Raw genomic sequence first — 16437 nt, 5'->3', positions numbered from 1 at the left:
AAGCTGCAGGAATCGAAAATGCGTCATTGATATGATCTGCCCAGGCTTCCATTTTGCTGTTGCTCGAAAAGATTGTTTCTGTTTAAGCTCGCCCGAGAAAATAATTTGCTCCATCTTTCAATACTTTTTACAGCCCCGGCTAGGGAATTTCAAAGATGACAGCGTACACGGGGCTGAAACAGCTCCCGCACCATAAAACCTTTGTGCTTCTTCCATTGCACACAGAGACATACTAAATCGTTTTCTCTAAATGACTTCTCATTGCGCTTCCCTGCCTTCTTGTGACGCTCTCTCCTCTTTTTCTTCAACTTAGAATGATCTCCACCGCGCAATCCAGCGGACACACTCCGCCATGTTCAACCAAGTCCTCATCCTCGTCTGCACTTTGGTCTGCCTCATGTTCACCTGGTGAGTATCGTGTGTGTGCACTCATGACTAAGGCTGAGCAAGGCCGAGAGCTCACTCACCTTGCCCGTTGGGCTTCTTAATATTCCCATTAAAGTTAATCTTTGGAATAGACATTTTAGAAAATATTGTGCAGGCTTGGGGTCACTGCATGTATATGTGTGTTTTTCTGTAGTCAGACACCCTGTATCGTACATGTCAGTGATTCATTTATTGGTTTAATGAAACAGGATAGAGTGGATCTTGCCTGTTTTTTGTGTGTACATTCCAACATGCATTTAACCAGATTTCCGAACTCATATTATGCAATGTTATTTATATGGGCCAAACCTAGCTTGGGAGCAACAGGGCTCCTTACACTATTACATCTCCGAATTACACAACTACACGCATTTTAGGCACCGGGAGATTAAGCGATTTGCACAGTACCACACAATTTTCTATAAAGCTCTAAGGCTGTGCGTTGAACTTAGTCCCTAAACTCAAAGGGGCATATTATCAAGAATGTTCTGGTGTCAACATTGGCTTCTACTGGAATTCTCAAGGGCATATTATCAAGCCCACTATCGCCGCTTTAACGGCAGTTTTCTGCCGCTAAAGCGGCGATAATTTTAACACAGTGCTTGATAATATGCCCCAAATGCCGTGAACCACATCTTCTCGCCTCACCTTCTTTTCCACCTTTGTTCATGCTTGATACCTGTTCGCATCCTTTAGCATGGAGATATGCAAGGCAACCATATGGGTGACCCCACATGCTTGCCCTGATGCTCGCCTCATTCAGCCTGTCCGATGAACCATTTAAACTAGAACAGCAGTTCTTAATCATATGACTTCGGTTGACCTCCACCTAATCATTACTAAACCCTAGGGAACCCCACGGAATCATTATTGGAATCCGAGGCCCTCCCACTCAGTCATTACTGAAACCAGGGACGCCGGCATAAGCATTTTCGAGGATTTAAACTGCAAAACAATGCACAAAAAAGAAATAAGCATTCATCCAAAAATACATAAATGACTAAATATTTAATTCACAAATATAAAAAAAATCTGATTTTTAGTTTTAATAGGAAGGTTGGAGCTTTTCTAAATTCAATTTTTGTCACGCATTGTCCATACTATATTGTGTTTCATGTTTTTGCAGTGTTCCCACCAATCAATTTGAGGATACTAATTTAATTTTTACACTCTAATTTTAAATTCATTCACATTAACACAACATAAAAATGTTTAATCTTTAAATGTTGCTTCTTCTTTAATATACAGTTTTATGATTCTGTTTATATTATTGATTTTCTAAGCAGTCGAGGACCGCTGAGTAGGCTTCACGGACCTACAGTGGTCCATGGACCACAGTTTGAGTACCAGTGAACTAGAGGCTACAATGAGCTTTGATGCTATTTCCACGTACCTGATGGTGGAGATCATGGGCTTCTAGAATGAGGGAGGAGCCCTTGTTCAAGTTACTATACTGTAGTCTCGTTTCAGATGACTAGATTATTGCCCATGCTTGCACTCCCAACAACCATCATTTTGCGTAAATGTGTAAGAAAATTCTTACGGAATAATCCTCAACTTTTTGTGTTTAAACATTGGGATCATTGCCAAAATGAGTGTGCTTCTCTATTAGCATTTGTGTTTATTTGTATGGCATTTGCTTATACACCATATGGTGTCAAACAGCTTCAAAGTGGGAGGGTGCAAAGTAATTATCAATATTGTTTTTAAAATTGTCACCGTAATATGATTAATATGGGCCATAATAGGATTTGCAAGTTATCCGCGAATAATTATTTAATTTCAATCTGTTATGCTAGAATCTATTTCCAAGTTTGAGAAACAACTACTCAGAACCATGTTCTTTATCTAACGTGAGGTGTCGGCCAGCGGGTTGGTGAAGATATGAGGTTTCCTATGCATTTTAATGGGGGTGGTTGTTTGCAGTTAGCTTGGCATATATTTGTGCCTTTTATTTCTACTGGATATTTGATGCTTTTAGACTCTGGAGATTCTTCTATGGGTGCCAAATGTGGACACATGTGCCTGTACTGGCTTATTTATTCAGACATCTCTGACAGCATTTGATCAATGTCTTCTATAGCAAAACCAACGGGGATGATGGACGGAGTGTTGAACAATGCAAGCACTCACCCCCAGTCAATCATCCCCTATGGTTTTGCTTAGTTCGCCCTAAGTTGGCAGGGTATGCTCAGACTTGGGTCCCTTGCTCACTGTGCCACTGGATTCAAGCTAGCCTGGCTGATAATGGCTGATTAGCCAGAAACTGGTCCCAGGATGCTTGTTTCCGGTCCAGGGAAGACATGGCTTGGCAGTTCGGGCTGGACTGTTCCCATGAGGCACAGGGTCAGACTGATTTGCATATGGCCATGTCTGAACTGGGGTGGCGGAGTGAGCTAAAGAATGATGATGGATTAAACCCAGATCAGTTGACTGGGGGTGAGTGCTTGCATTGTTCTACACTCCGTCCATCATCCCCTTTGGTTTTGCAATGTCTTCTATAACCACTGCTTAAGAATGTTGGTGAGGTCCGATCTGTGACAGGTCAATGAGAAAAAAGAAACACTTATTAGTTTGAATAAAGTTTTTTTTTGTCTTCCATAATTCTTGTTTGATGCTGATGCTTACTCCTACCTTTCTCTATCTGCAGTATATGTGGAATCCAACACCTGGAAAGGGCCGGAAACAACCTGACCCTCTTTGACTCGCTGTACTTCTGCATCGTTACCTTTTCAACTGTGGGCTTCGGTGATGTAACCCCCAAAATCTGGCCATCCCAGCTTCTCGTGGTCATCATGATCTGTGTGGCACTCATCGTGCTACCGATCCAGGTAACATGGGGATCTTGAAGGTCTCATTGTGCTATCCACTCAGGTAATCTGATACCATTGCACATCCCATCATACTAATCCAGCTCATGTTGTGTTTTTGCATGCTTTATATTACTCCTAATATAGGTAATCTGATACCGGCATGTCTCACTGAGCTCCTGATCCATGTAATCTTTTGCCCTTGTAAATCACACAGTGCTTCCCAGTTTAGCTAACCCTCTTCCTTGAGCATGCCATAGGGATCCTAATTAAAGCAATCCACCCCACTTGCAAATCCTACTATATTCCCAGTCTGCTAGGCCCTCTCTCTCTTGTCCATTTTCCTGCCAATCCAAGTAAAATGTCTGCGTCTCATTACCTGTTGAGCTCATAATCCAGATTTACTCCTTTCAGTTTCTGATCCTGGTAATCAAATATTCGGCTCATTTCCACATGCTGTTTTGATATCGATCCTAGTAATTAGCTTTCCCAATTGTGTTCCTAATCTCATTCATCTGACCACTTCACACCCCATAGAAGTTCTTGTCCAAGAATGCTCATAATTCTACTAAATCTGATAATACATTCCCTGGCTCATTTCCACATCCCATTGTGTCCTGGACTAGATGACTGTCTCTCTGCTGCTGGACCCATTGTGGTTCAAACCTCCTTGCATATTCCATCTTCTTAAAATCCAGCTTACCTAGCACCACACAGGCATTTTGACATCTTCCTGAAACAGATAATCCCCTCATTTCCACACCCATCTGTGCTCCTGGTTGGTAAATCTGGCCCCTGCACAAGACCCATCATGTGCCCTCCTCTGGATAGCTAGTGTTAGAGTCATGTCACATTTACTTGGGTTACAGGCAAGTAACTTTTCTGTTTAAAGGTTCACAGCTTGAGCAACTCAATTGGGATACAGAGGCTTCCCTCTCACACTGATGCTTGCCCAGATATGATCAGACCTGCTCCAGCCTCACAACACTCACCATCTCACAGTAAAACGCCCAGACTTGCCGCCTCTGTACAGCGCAACCACGTGTCAGTGACACCATGTGTGTTTGCTGAACCCTCATAAAGAACAAGGGCAACATTTTTTATAAAAGTAAAAATCTTTGATAAAGTACCTTCTAAAAGCTCTGTACACCGAATAAACTCGTTTTATCCCTTGCCACCATGCAGCACTCTTAGCTTGACACCGCGCTGGCCACCATGCTATGATGGTGAAGGCTGGATGTGCATTTAGCATGATCGGTCCAGCGGCGTTAGTGCAGAACACTGCTACGCGATGCTGACTGGGCTTGAAACAACAGGTACTGTGTACCTGTACTGCTAGATTTCCATTCCAAGTCCTGGATGCATGGACGCATGATGCCTTCCAGTCCATTTCTTGACAAATATCACTGCAACAGAAAAGCCTCTCATAGAACTGTGGTGGACACTGGGTGATGAAAAGGGACGAGCGTCAGAACTTCCCTTCTAGTCTTATATAGGTTCATGAGAGAGTAAACTTCGGCCCTTGAAAGTAAAGGATCCAGTTGCTCTGAGCTGATGGGAGAGCTCAATCAGTATGGGGTTTAACCCCTTCTATGCTGATGACGGCCCCCGTCCGTCATGCATCACTGTGGGTGTGTGCTGATGACGGCTGGGGGCGGTCATGATCCCGCCCACTCATTAAAAAGGCCGCACTGGCGCAGAATTGCGGCCGCGCCCAAGGGGTTAAAAAATTAGGTAAATCTTTAACAATGACGTAATATGTGTCTCTTAACGCTAGATGTGGAAGATACTGAGGGGCATATTTATGAGGGCTTTGCATCATTCTTGGACCAGGCAACATGGTACATGCAGGACGCAAAGCTCTAAGTCATATTTATGAAGCCACGCAAAGCCACTTTACAAGATTTTGGATGGCTTAAAAAACAAGGAGAAATGCAAAGCAGCGCAAATCGCTGCGTTGCATTACTCTTCGCAAGGGACACATTCTGTGGGCATTGTGGTAGGTGTTCCGACGCAAATCCCATAGTTTTTGAAGCAATCCCAGATTTACCAAACCCGGTAAACCTGGGAATGCTCCAAAAAGTTACAACTCACCGGGTGAGGTGTAACGAGGAGAAATATATGTATTTCTCCTTTTTTATTTCTCTTTCTGTGTGTGCTGTGTTATGTTGCACACATAGAAAGAGGAACATGTCTCTATGGATTGTTTTTGTGCAGGCAGGTTCCTCTTCCTGCACAAAAAAATACTACATACAACACAGTCACCCTTGCAACATGGTGTGAGGATGCTTGGGTTGGCGCTAGGCTGCTGAAATGGCACCTGCGCAGGGGGAAGGACAGGATTTCAAGATTTTAAGATTTTTATTTTGGGTGATCGGTCTTTTTTAAAAACAAAAACCATTACACCAAATAACAGTTTTTAAATAATACTACTATATATATACACATAGAATAGCTTGCTTAGTCATACAAAGATAATCAATAAGTTACTTTTCTGCATCTAATATTTAAAATTTCGTTTTTTAAACAAAGTTTAAAAAGAAACAAGAAAACAGCACTTTGACTCTTCTTAATTTTCTGGTTGGCTGTTAGTTTTTGTAGAGAATCTTTTTTACTCTCTTTATAGTTTCAACCGATTTCCTTTAAATACACGTTTAAAAGTTTCACCCCTCTACATACTAGTGGGATTGAGGTCCCGCCTAGCCAGGTAATTACCGCTTCTCTACATGAGCGTATATTCAAATTGTTCAGTAGTGATTTTAAAAGTGCTTTCTGTTCTTTTAGTAACATAGGGCATACACAAAAAATGTGTTGAATAGATTCGTCTTTATAACCACATAGTCTGCAGTCTCGATTTTCCCTTTTATCCTTCCATGCTGGGATTAAGTCTTTTGTTTCCCACATGCCCGGACGCAACCTCATAAATTGGTGTTTTAAAGTACATGGGAAATATGCTGATAAATATTCCTGAGGCTTCCTTTTCCCATATGAATTAATAACTGTCCAGGCATGCCGTCTCTGCAGTAGGGTGTTCTCATCCTTTGAGTGAGACAAACATTTTATTGTGATGTTAATTAGTTTGTTGAATGCCTTTTTTCCTATGCTAAGATTCCAAATATCTAGGGCGGAGAGGTCCATTATCAACTGGTTTAAGTAACTACCCCAGGAACCTTGCGTTTTCTTTCCTTTTTGACTTTCTATTTCTTTCCAGCATAGATGATCTATAGTTCCACTAGCAGAGGCACGCAACCTCCAGCACAGTTTTATAAAAGCTCCTTTGCTGCGAAATTCCTGGTTTAATAAGCCAAACTCTAGCCGCACCTGGGCAGGCGATGCACTTTGCTGGATATGGAAGACTTTTTTATATTCTTTTGTTTGTATTTCGTTTAAAACCCTGATTTCACATCTTTTCATTATTTCAGTGCCATAGATTACTGTTGGTATTAACTGTGCCTGCATAACTGTTAATAAATTGCCATATGATGGACAGCTTAATTTCTTTTTTAATACATTGAAGCCATATATCAGATTTTGAGATTTTGACTTCATTGACATGAGCTGTGATTTGTGGGTTAATTTTCGTTCTACCATAAATCCGAGATATTTGTAAGAAGCAGCTATTTCAACTTTCTTCCCTTCTATATACCATGTATATTTCTTGTTTTTGGCATCAACTAGCCGTACGACCTTTGGTTTTGATAAATTCAGTTCTAGCCCTTGTACTGTTAAATATTTGGCTAGGGCATTCATTCCTCTTTGTAGACCGATTTGCGTTTGACTTAGGAGTACTAAATCATCAGCCTACTGAAGGCACCTAATTTCCTCATTAGCAATCGATGGAGGGTGACTATTGATTTCCACAAGGGCATCTTCAAGATCAGATATGTACAGGTTAAAAAGGGTAGGAGCTAGCACGCACCCCTGTTTCAGGCCATTTTGGGTGTTTATTTTCTTTGTTACCCACCGGCCATCTCCTACCTTTACCCGGCTCCATGTACGTGAGTATAATTCTCTGATGGCCTTTAACAGATTTATAGGGATGCCCCAGCTGGCGAGTTTTTCCCAATGAAATTCAAGGGGCACGCTGTCGAAGGGTTGCTTAAGGTCCACAAAACAGGCGAACAGGGAGGTGTTTTTAAATTTAGCTTTTTCGACTAACAATGTTAATGCTGTTAGATTTGTTAAAGTTCCTGCTCCCACCCGAAACCCTGTTTGAGATCTCGGGATGCGGTTATTTTCATCGGACCATTATTTTTAGTTTGGTTAGTAGGCAACTTGCATATAGCAAAGCTATAACAACTTGCTTCAACATCAATTAAGGCAATTAATCTGTAGTTGATCTGCATTGTTGACTTTCCCCCTTTGAAAATTGGCCATATAATACTTCCCCTCCAGGATTCAGGGATTCCATTTGTTTCAAACAATTCATTAAAGAGTGGGGAAAGATAATGGGCCCAATATAAAGCTTCTCCCTTGAAGAGGGCATTTGGAATGCCATATGGTCATGGCGCGCCCTCCAAATTTAGCTTTCTGATGTCTGAAGGACAGGAATATGCTGTACTGGAGAAATATGGCTCATTACTGTACTTTGCTTGTGACACAGGGCAGTAAAGCAGGGCTAACTTGCTGTGCTGCCCTGCGCCACAATTCCCATAAATATGCCCTATACAACATACCTCACACACAAGACTATAAACAAGAGCTACAAATGTCAACAGTACAACATGACAGCTATTGGTGTTCTCAATGTTGGTTTAGAGATGTTGTACAGCAGAAAGACCTATTAGCTCTCCTATTGCTTGTTTTCATTGCATTGGAGAGTGATCCACTAGGCAAAATTCTGTTTTCTCTTCATGGCTGCAGATTTTTACACCTTTTATGTATATGACATATGTCAGTTAGTCTGAAGTCCTCAACCCCCCACCCCCCCTAGAGTAAATTAATTGTTCATGATGGTGGATGCACTATGATGAACCTGCAGCGCATGCCCTCCACCTAAGAAAGAGGATGAAAGGCCAGGCTCTACACTGTGTTGAGTTCCCAAAGAGAAAACAGTTTTTATGGGATGTATTACTCTCTTGACCATTTCTTGAAATATTTTGGAAGTTGAGGACACGCCAAAGCTTGAGCATTTGTAGCAAAACAGTGTCAGGTGCATGGAAAACGTTGTGATGTATCACCACTGAGAGAAGAGCTCTAGCTGATGGTAACCTATAAAGAGATCCAGCATAGAAAACATACAAGCTCCCTTCAGACAGCTGATAATGTCATTCGGGTGATGACCTGGGTGTCTTACTCTTGATATGGCTGTGTTTGGTAGACGCATGTCGACACAGATGCGTATCTTGTTTGTGTTTTTCATTGGTACTGCAACAATGGGAGACACCCACGGAGTTGGCCCATTGGCTGGTTCAATTATATTTTGTTCTAGAAGGCTCTTAATTTCTCGCCCTCATAAAACTTTATTTTGGTCATCAGACCTTAAAAGTGCAAGTGCAATACAGTTCATACAAATGGTTTAAAAGCAATGAAAGTCCATTATTAATCTAGTATAAAGAATAACATTGCAACCCTGGTCTAAAAAAAACTTTTAAAATAAAAAGTTAAAACCTTTAGTGTACACTCCTGACCACTTAAATATGACTTTAAAATGTGGACAGACGGATTGGGTTACACAATTATAAACACAAAAAAATAAAATGAACCACTATCTCAATCTTTCAACAAATTCCTTCTAATTGCCCACATACGAACCAGAAACTTTGCAACTCAGAAAGTAATTGCCAGACTAGAGTCCAATTTAAGCAAATGGAGAGCTTCTGCATAAATACATGTACCCAATTGCTTGCAAATTGGTTTAAGCAATTTTGCTCTCCGAAGGGAGTACATCGGACAAGCAAAGAAAACATGGGCAATAGATTCAATCACACAATCGTAATTAGGGCAGAACTGGGAAGTTGTGGGCAGCTGTTGCCAGGAGCGTGCAAAAGGGCTCAAGGGCAAGGAGCCAAACCTGACCTGCATATGAAGTTTTCTATCAAAGGGGTACCGTAATGATGTCTAAATAATGCCTGCATGAGCCAGTCAGTTTAAAATCCATGAACTCCATGGATACCGTCCCCATGATGAATTGGTAAGAGAAGCCTCAGTGACCCAGCCCCAATACTGTATCTTAACTACTTCTTTACTGGGAAGTAATGCTGGGTCCTTGACATCCCAATAACCCTCTAGCCCTAATGTGGTTAACTGGCATTTCAATTACAGATCCAACCTATCTTCTTAACCACTTGAACGCTATGGGGATTTTTCCCCTGTGCTGGAAAATCCAGAACATCATTATTCATGACGAGCTGGGCTCGTCATCAGTGTAGCAGGAGGCTACTGCATGACGAGCCCAGCTCGTCATGAGCGTGGAAGGGGTTAAAGGTGTCAAGTGCACTAACTTCCATAAGAGCGGTGGTATACAGAAACAACACCGGGGTGGATCTTATGCGCAGCCAGAACAACGTAGGACATAGTTTAGCCTCCTCTAGAATAGAGGCTCTGCCCAAGTCCAGCCTTAGCGGGTAGAGTGGCGTACTCTGGGGTAACGAGGTCAGAGACTTCAGAAATGTATTCTCGGAGTTCAAGAGGGCATCCATCCCTTCAAAGTTCCAGAGTTATGCTCCATAGAGAAATGAGCCTATTGCTTTAGAATCATAAATCGTGAGTGGAGCGGCAACTGGTTTGCTAAAGGAAGTACATTGTTCTTTTATCAAGGCCCCTGTTATTTGCCTGTACTTTAAGGTCAGTTTAGCTATATGTGGCTCCATGACATATTGTCCGAAAGATTGATTCCCAAGTATTCAAAGGGGCTCACCCTTCCCAAGGGAGCCCCACCTAAGGTTAATTTACCTCTATCGGATTTATGAGGGTTTAGCAGTAAAAGCTTTGTCTTTGTAATATTAACCTCTGATCTGCGGGAATCACAAAAAGCTTTGAAGCGGTTAGAAGCAGCTGTAACCCTCCTGGTGTTTTGGATACGAGCAGCATGTCATCTGCAAACAGTAAGGTTACCCCCACCCCCCAAAGTAGGCGCATCTGCTAGGGCTTCAGAAAGAAACTGGAACACGCCATTCACAAAAATGACAAAGAGTGTAGGTGCTAATACACAACACTGGCATACCCACTTGTTGACTTTTATAGGGTCAGTAAGCTGGCCTTGGCAACCCCATCGAACCCTAGCGAAATTTGTCTCATGCAGGCGAATAACTATTGATAAAATCTCCATGGCGGAGACCCATGTCTTTTAAGACCTGCCAAAGCTTGTTCCTTGGGACAAGATCTAAGGCGGCCTTTAAGTCGATGAACGCTACATAAAGGCTCCCCCGGCCAATGGCCACAGTCTTCCCAGTTAAAAGTAAGAAACAGAACACCTGGTCGATGGTGCTCATTTTTTGTCTGAACCCAGCTTGGAATGGAGTTAAAATGTTATGAGAGCACAAGCTAATAACTTTTAGGTACAATCGAAAAGATTCATGGGTCTATAGTTGCAAGGCAATGATCTATCGCCTTTCTTGTACACAGTGATCACCTCAGCTCCCTTACAAGAGTTAGGTATTTGGGCCCCCACTGCTATCGCATTGAATAGGGCCAAAACAAATTCTGCCCAGTTCTCACTATCATATACAGATACATTCCCGGAATACCATCGGGTCCAGGGGCTTTTGCGTTTGCGATAGCGTTGATGCAGGACTTGATGGCACTCATAGAAAAAAAATCCTTAGATGTAACATGGGCGAAGTCAGGAGGAATATATTGTGTAGTCAGGGCACATGTCCCTGGATATAATAGAGAAAAGTGGTCATGCCATGCTGTAATGGAAATATTATTAGACGGTGGTAAGGGCCTGTTGGCGTCACCCCTATTTACTAGCAGCCAGAAATTCTGTGAGTCTTTCCTGGCACAGGCCTCCCCAATTAGCCTCCGTCTGTTGTTATCCCACTCCCTTTTTGCTCTCACCTGAGATAACCTATAGGTCCTCCTCAATTCTCTCACTGAGGCCTGGTTCTTCATTCTAATAGCCTGAGATATTTGGCGTCTGAGGCCTCTACACTCCTGGTTAATCCAAGCGAACTGAGGTCTTGGCTTATGTCCAGGATTGGAAGGACATGTGGGCTCGATGAAATATGAAGCCATCTGCTCAAAAAGGTGGGTGTGGCAGGTCAGAATCGCTTCCAGCCCTCCCAGATGGTTGGTTAGGATTTGAATCTCTGCTGTACTTGTCAATAGGTTACGATTTATTCATTCAAGCTTGCCTTCATCCGGAGCCACCTGGGGCCATTTAAGTCTGCGATTATTATTTGATTAAATTAGCTCCCTTGAAATTAGAACAGGTACCGAAGAGCTAGGAGAGTCCCCCCATGGCGACTTCAAAGTAAGTTTCAGGGGATTGTGATCACTACCAATGGTAGAACCCACAACCATATCAACCAGTCTAGGCCATAGCCTGAGTTCCAACAAAAATAGTTTATACGGCATGTGTTGTTGGTCCTGTTAAAAGTATGAGCACCCATTTTGTCTGAGGTAGTGCGGCCATTACCAGCCCTTAGTGCAAACTCCAAGGCGAGAGCATTAAGTTGGAATGCCACTTGAGACCATTTTTTAATAGGGGATAGAACAAGGTAAGGGACGTGCACATCTCATCCTCCTCCCTAGATCTACTGACATCCTCTCTCTCCCGTGGTTCAAAAGTCCCATTAAAATCGCCAGCTACAATCAAGGGTGACGGAGTGGTCGTATTGCCCAAAAGCTCTTCTAACTCGTGTATCATGGCCGATCTCCTACCTGCCCTAGTGCCTCTAGCAAAGACGTTATAATTGTCAAGTAAGAAGCCATTATGGCCTTTAAGTTGAATAGCTAGAATGTCAGGGCTGCTAGACGGGAGCTCACAGATTGTACTATGGAGTGCGATTCTCACCCAATTTATCATCCTCCCGCTGGGCGACTGGGCTTACTCGAACGTGCCAAGCGGTGGAATGCTACATATCCTGGGACACGGATGGGTGAGGTACTCCAGCTCTCCTGGACTATGCAAATGTCAAAGATTTCAATGTATTGGAGCCAGTGTTGGATGACCATTTTCAACCTTACCCCGGCCACATTCCTTGACACAAATTGAACCTTGGTGGATTCTTCCTGCATATTATTAAAATTAGATCATATCTTATCTAAGGGATTTTCTGCCTGCGCATGGGGCTGTATTTGATTTAGAAGGTTCTTAATTTCTTCCTCCACCTGAGGTTGACGGTGCACTGGCACTCAATGGTGGTTTTGAGCTACCAGTTTTTAACTGCTTCATTGAAGTGAAGAGTGACATGCAGGCCCTTAAACTTTCCCAGTCTCTTGAAGAGCTCTGGGTAATCCTTCAAAATGCTGTGTTGCACTGACACAAGGTTTGTCATGGCCAAGAGTCCCATAAGTTGCGCCGTGACATTACTGAGGAAACATGGGCCTGGGATGTCTCCTTTCAGGACGTGTATCTCTTATTGTAGTGCTATTTCATTGTAGCAGAGTGCTTCTGAGAATGTACCTAAGTTCATTACCGGGTGCTGTGCACTCAATGTGAAAACATCATCGTTGGATGGTGATAGTTGTGGTTTTGGTACAATTTTGGTATATTCTGACACACATTGATGTTGCACATGGCTGCGATGTCCAGCATAAATCTCGTTCGGTGTCATCCAACCCTGAGATCTACTGTGGATGTCTTTTTGAACTCTCATTTGTCTAGTAGTTGAATATGCTCTGAACGCTTTTCTTGTCTCACTGCTTCTGCCAACGGGTGCAGACATGCAGCATCCTCTCGTACTGAGGATGGGTCAGATTTTGCAGAAGGGCTGTGAGTGTAAGCTTCCATGTGCCTTGCATACCGACTCAAACTTGTCCTTGGATTGTCAGGTCGGCCTCTATCTATCCTTAATTGTCCCTTTCTGCAGACAATTGCAAAATGGTTGTCTCTGCTGCACTTGCGACACTTCTGTCCCATTGCAGGACAGTCACCAACATGTGGATACCCCCGTCCTCAGCGATAAAATGCTTTCTTACCCTTGGTAAGTGGTGGTGCCTGAATGATAGAAAGTTGGCTTCCTCCGCCATGCGGTGTACTTGTTCCAGCATTTGCGTTCGATCACTTTCCTTGTTTATGGCATGTGATGTGGCCTTGTCATCTGTCCTTGCCATGGCTAATACCTTGTCAAGAGTGTAGGTTTCTTTCAGCATTTTGGTTCTAAATCCAGTTGAGTAACTTCTTTCAATGATGTGTAGTATAATTGCTTCTTCATTGTTGAACTTGTCAAATTAATTTGCAATAAGTGACTAGTTTGCGCAGACAGGACGCAAAATTGTCAAACAATTCATCCTGTCTTTGACATGCAGTGTTGAACATGTATCTTTTTAGGCATCATTCCCTGTGGATCAAACCTGTCCATGTGGCATTGGACCAGGCCTTTGTAGGTGGTAATTGAAGCAGGTATTTTACATTGTCACCGACTATATTGAGGTATAGATCTTTGACTTGCTCATCCAAGAATGTTCTGCATGTAGCTTGCAAGTAATGCTCGAAACGTCTGAACCATTTTTCCCACCGGGCACCTTTTGTTTGAGTTGGAGAGTTCAAATGGCAGAGGACGTAAAAAATGGAGCTTAGAAGGCCTTCTTCTGCCATGTCAGTGGTCTTGTCCCTATTTCCTGGTCACAGTCGCTTTGTTTGGCTCTTTTTTGTCCGCCCTGCTCTGTTATTGTGTGTTGCATAACTCTGACTAGTCAACTTCTATTGACTTCTATGGGTATTAGTTTGTGACTGACTTCAAAATGGCCACAATCTTGAGTTTCTATGGAGTCTCCTCTGGATCGCCTGTCTACAAAAAAGCTGCTTTTATTGATTTGTATGAAGCCCTTGCCTGACCTAAAGATGGCTTTGAAGTTTTGCAAGTGATTACGCGTCCTCCTGCAGCCTTCTGGGGCGTTCTGCTTCTTCCTGACAGTCATGCTTGTTCCTTGCACGGTGCATTTAGCTTGACAGTGACACTCCGCCTGCCGTTTCAGACAGTCACGCTCTATTAGGGGCCTCTGCTTCAGCTGTGCAGGCCTGGCTCCTTGCGGCTGAGGTTGCGCTCCTTGCTACTTGCCACGGAGGTGCGGATTGTTAGTTGGATATCACCTTCGTTTGCCAGTTGTCATGTCCCCACTCAAAAAGGAACCACTCAGAGACAGGTAGGGTGACAGGTTATCTTTATTCTGCTTCTTGGCATCGGTCTACAGGAGCATGCAGCATCTCTTCCCTTCTGACCAATTCTTTCTTCCTGCATGAGAGTGTGTTTTCTGTGTCCCTCCCCCTGACTTGAACCCATGTTCAGATGTCCAGTGTGTGCGTGGTGAGGGGGTCCTAGTGCCCTGCCGCTTTCTACCACTGTGACACACTGAAGCAGAGCTACCCTAACAATTTCCATGTGTGACTCACCCTCTCTGCTGCCCCTTGTCACCACCCCATCCTCTTCATATTGACAGTGTCCATGCTGGCGGTCCATGCTTCCGGTATTGCCTGGTCTGTGCAATCAATTCAATTCATTTTTTTATGATTTGGAATTCCGAAGAATTCCACATAACATTACAATAAAACATTAATTCATAAAAAACAGTATTAAAAACCCATGAGGTTACACCCTGTAATAATCCTACATTACACACAGTACATAATAAATTTTTCATTAAACCCCTAACTTTTGTTACGAATAAATACTGAAATAAACAATTTTCCTAAAATTACCTCCTCCCTGAGGGACTAATCTCTGATGATCATTAAATAGGTCACTTCGAGGGACAGAAATCTTCTAATCATTATCTAGTGAGGAACACTATTGGCTAACTCCCTAATTTGATGAAGAGATCTAATCTAATCTACAATTACATTTGGACAGCGCATGGTTAAGAAATTATGTATAGTTCATCCAATGTACGTTTAACGATAATCAAAAAATAGTAATTAAAATCTTGTTTTTAAAATCATATTTTTGGGAGATGAATTTTAAATGAAGATAGCGGCCAGTTTTTATAAAATACCATGTAAAGTGCCCATGCATTCTACATTGTGCTGACGCAATAAAACCTTAATCTTTATCCAGGCCTTATACCTGATTCGACCCTTTTGGCTTTAGCCCAAGATTAATAAACTCAGCTACATTTATAAAAATGTTATCCAATATACAGGCAGCAGATTAACAAAGGCAAGAGCAATTAAAACATTTCTTATGTCGAGGACAGAGAATAGTGTTAACAACAGATGATTTTGTAAAGTGCTACTGAGAGTGCAAATATATCAAGATAAAGCGCTAGTGCATAGATGCCCTAATCCTGGACAGAGCCCAGAATGATTATCTTGCATCAATATAACCAAAATAACTCAAAAGCTGCACAAGAAAGCAAACAGGATTGTTAAACACACTAATAAATAATTGTTACTTGTCGTATGTTTCACGAGTTAGAAATGCTTAAAGTACTCAAAAATGCTAAAACAAGGGAAATTATACAAGGTACTACATAATCCACTGATCACCCTACTTATTGGCTTCTAATATACATTTAAAAATTCTTTAAAAAAACAGAAAATCTTAAAACATATCTGTTCTGACGGAGGGTGCAGAAGAAAGTTGCGTGCCTGTTCTGCTGTTGAAATATTATATTGTAAAAAACCATGCCTTAGAAATTTGCGTCGTATTGAACTAAGTGCTGGGCACACAATCAAAACATGATTAAAATCTTGGATACCACCATTGCATAAATCACAAAGTCTTTCATTTTTGGGGATACCTTCCCAAGCTCCTGTTACTATCCTCAACGGCAACAAATTCATTCTGGAGAGTAGAATCACTCTGCGTACACCATGATTCAGGTTCCAAAGAACATACGGCTGAGGATTTTTAATAATTGAGCTCTCCGCTATGCAGTCCAGTCTGCCATTCCCTCTGCATATTTTCAAATCTCTTTCTCGTGAGATCACATATATGGATTTTTTAATTAATTGCTTTAATGCTATTTTGTTTAAAACTGCTGCCCCTACTAAGTCCAAACCAAAAATGCTTAACGCTTTTAAATAGTTTCTAAAAATTACACTTTTACACAATAAATTATTCAAAATTTCCTTGTGCAATGCTAGCCTTAACAG

At 42.2% G+C, this 16437-nt stretch overlaps 1 protein-coding gene across 1 annotated transcript in view; it reads left to right on the top strand.

Moving 5' to 3' along the window:
* LOC144764134 (potassium channel subfamily T member 2-like) overlaps window positions 1-16437 on the top strand; it is a gene marked incomplete at its 5' end in the record, with an annotated part of 1271238 nt that overhangs the window by 681246 nt on the left and 573555 nt on the right. Inside the window, 2 exons of the mRNA XM_078650285.1 lie at window positions 314-408; window positions 3077-3257. Of these exons, the coding sequence (XP_078506411.1) occupies window positions 314-408; window positions 3077-3257 (276 nt within the window). The remainder of the gene's footprint in view (window positions 1-313; window positions 409-3076; window positions 3258-16437) is intronic.

The sequence above is a fragment of the Lissotriton helveticus genome, chromosome 1_1 (genome assembly GCF_964261635.1).
Source record: "Lissotriton helveticus chromosome 1_1, aLisHel1.1, whole genome shotgun sequence".
In the NCBI taxonomy this organism is placed as follows: domain Eukaryota; kingdom Metazoa; phylum Chordata; class Amphibia; order Caudata; family Salamandridae; genus Lissotriton; species Lissotriton helveticus.
Note: the sequence above shows the minus strand (reverse complement) of the source record. Positions and strands in the feature narration are given on the sequence as shown.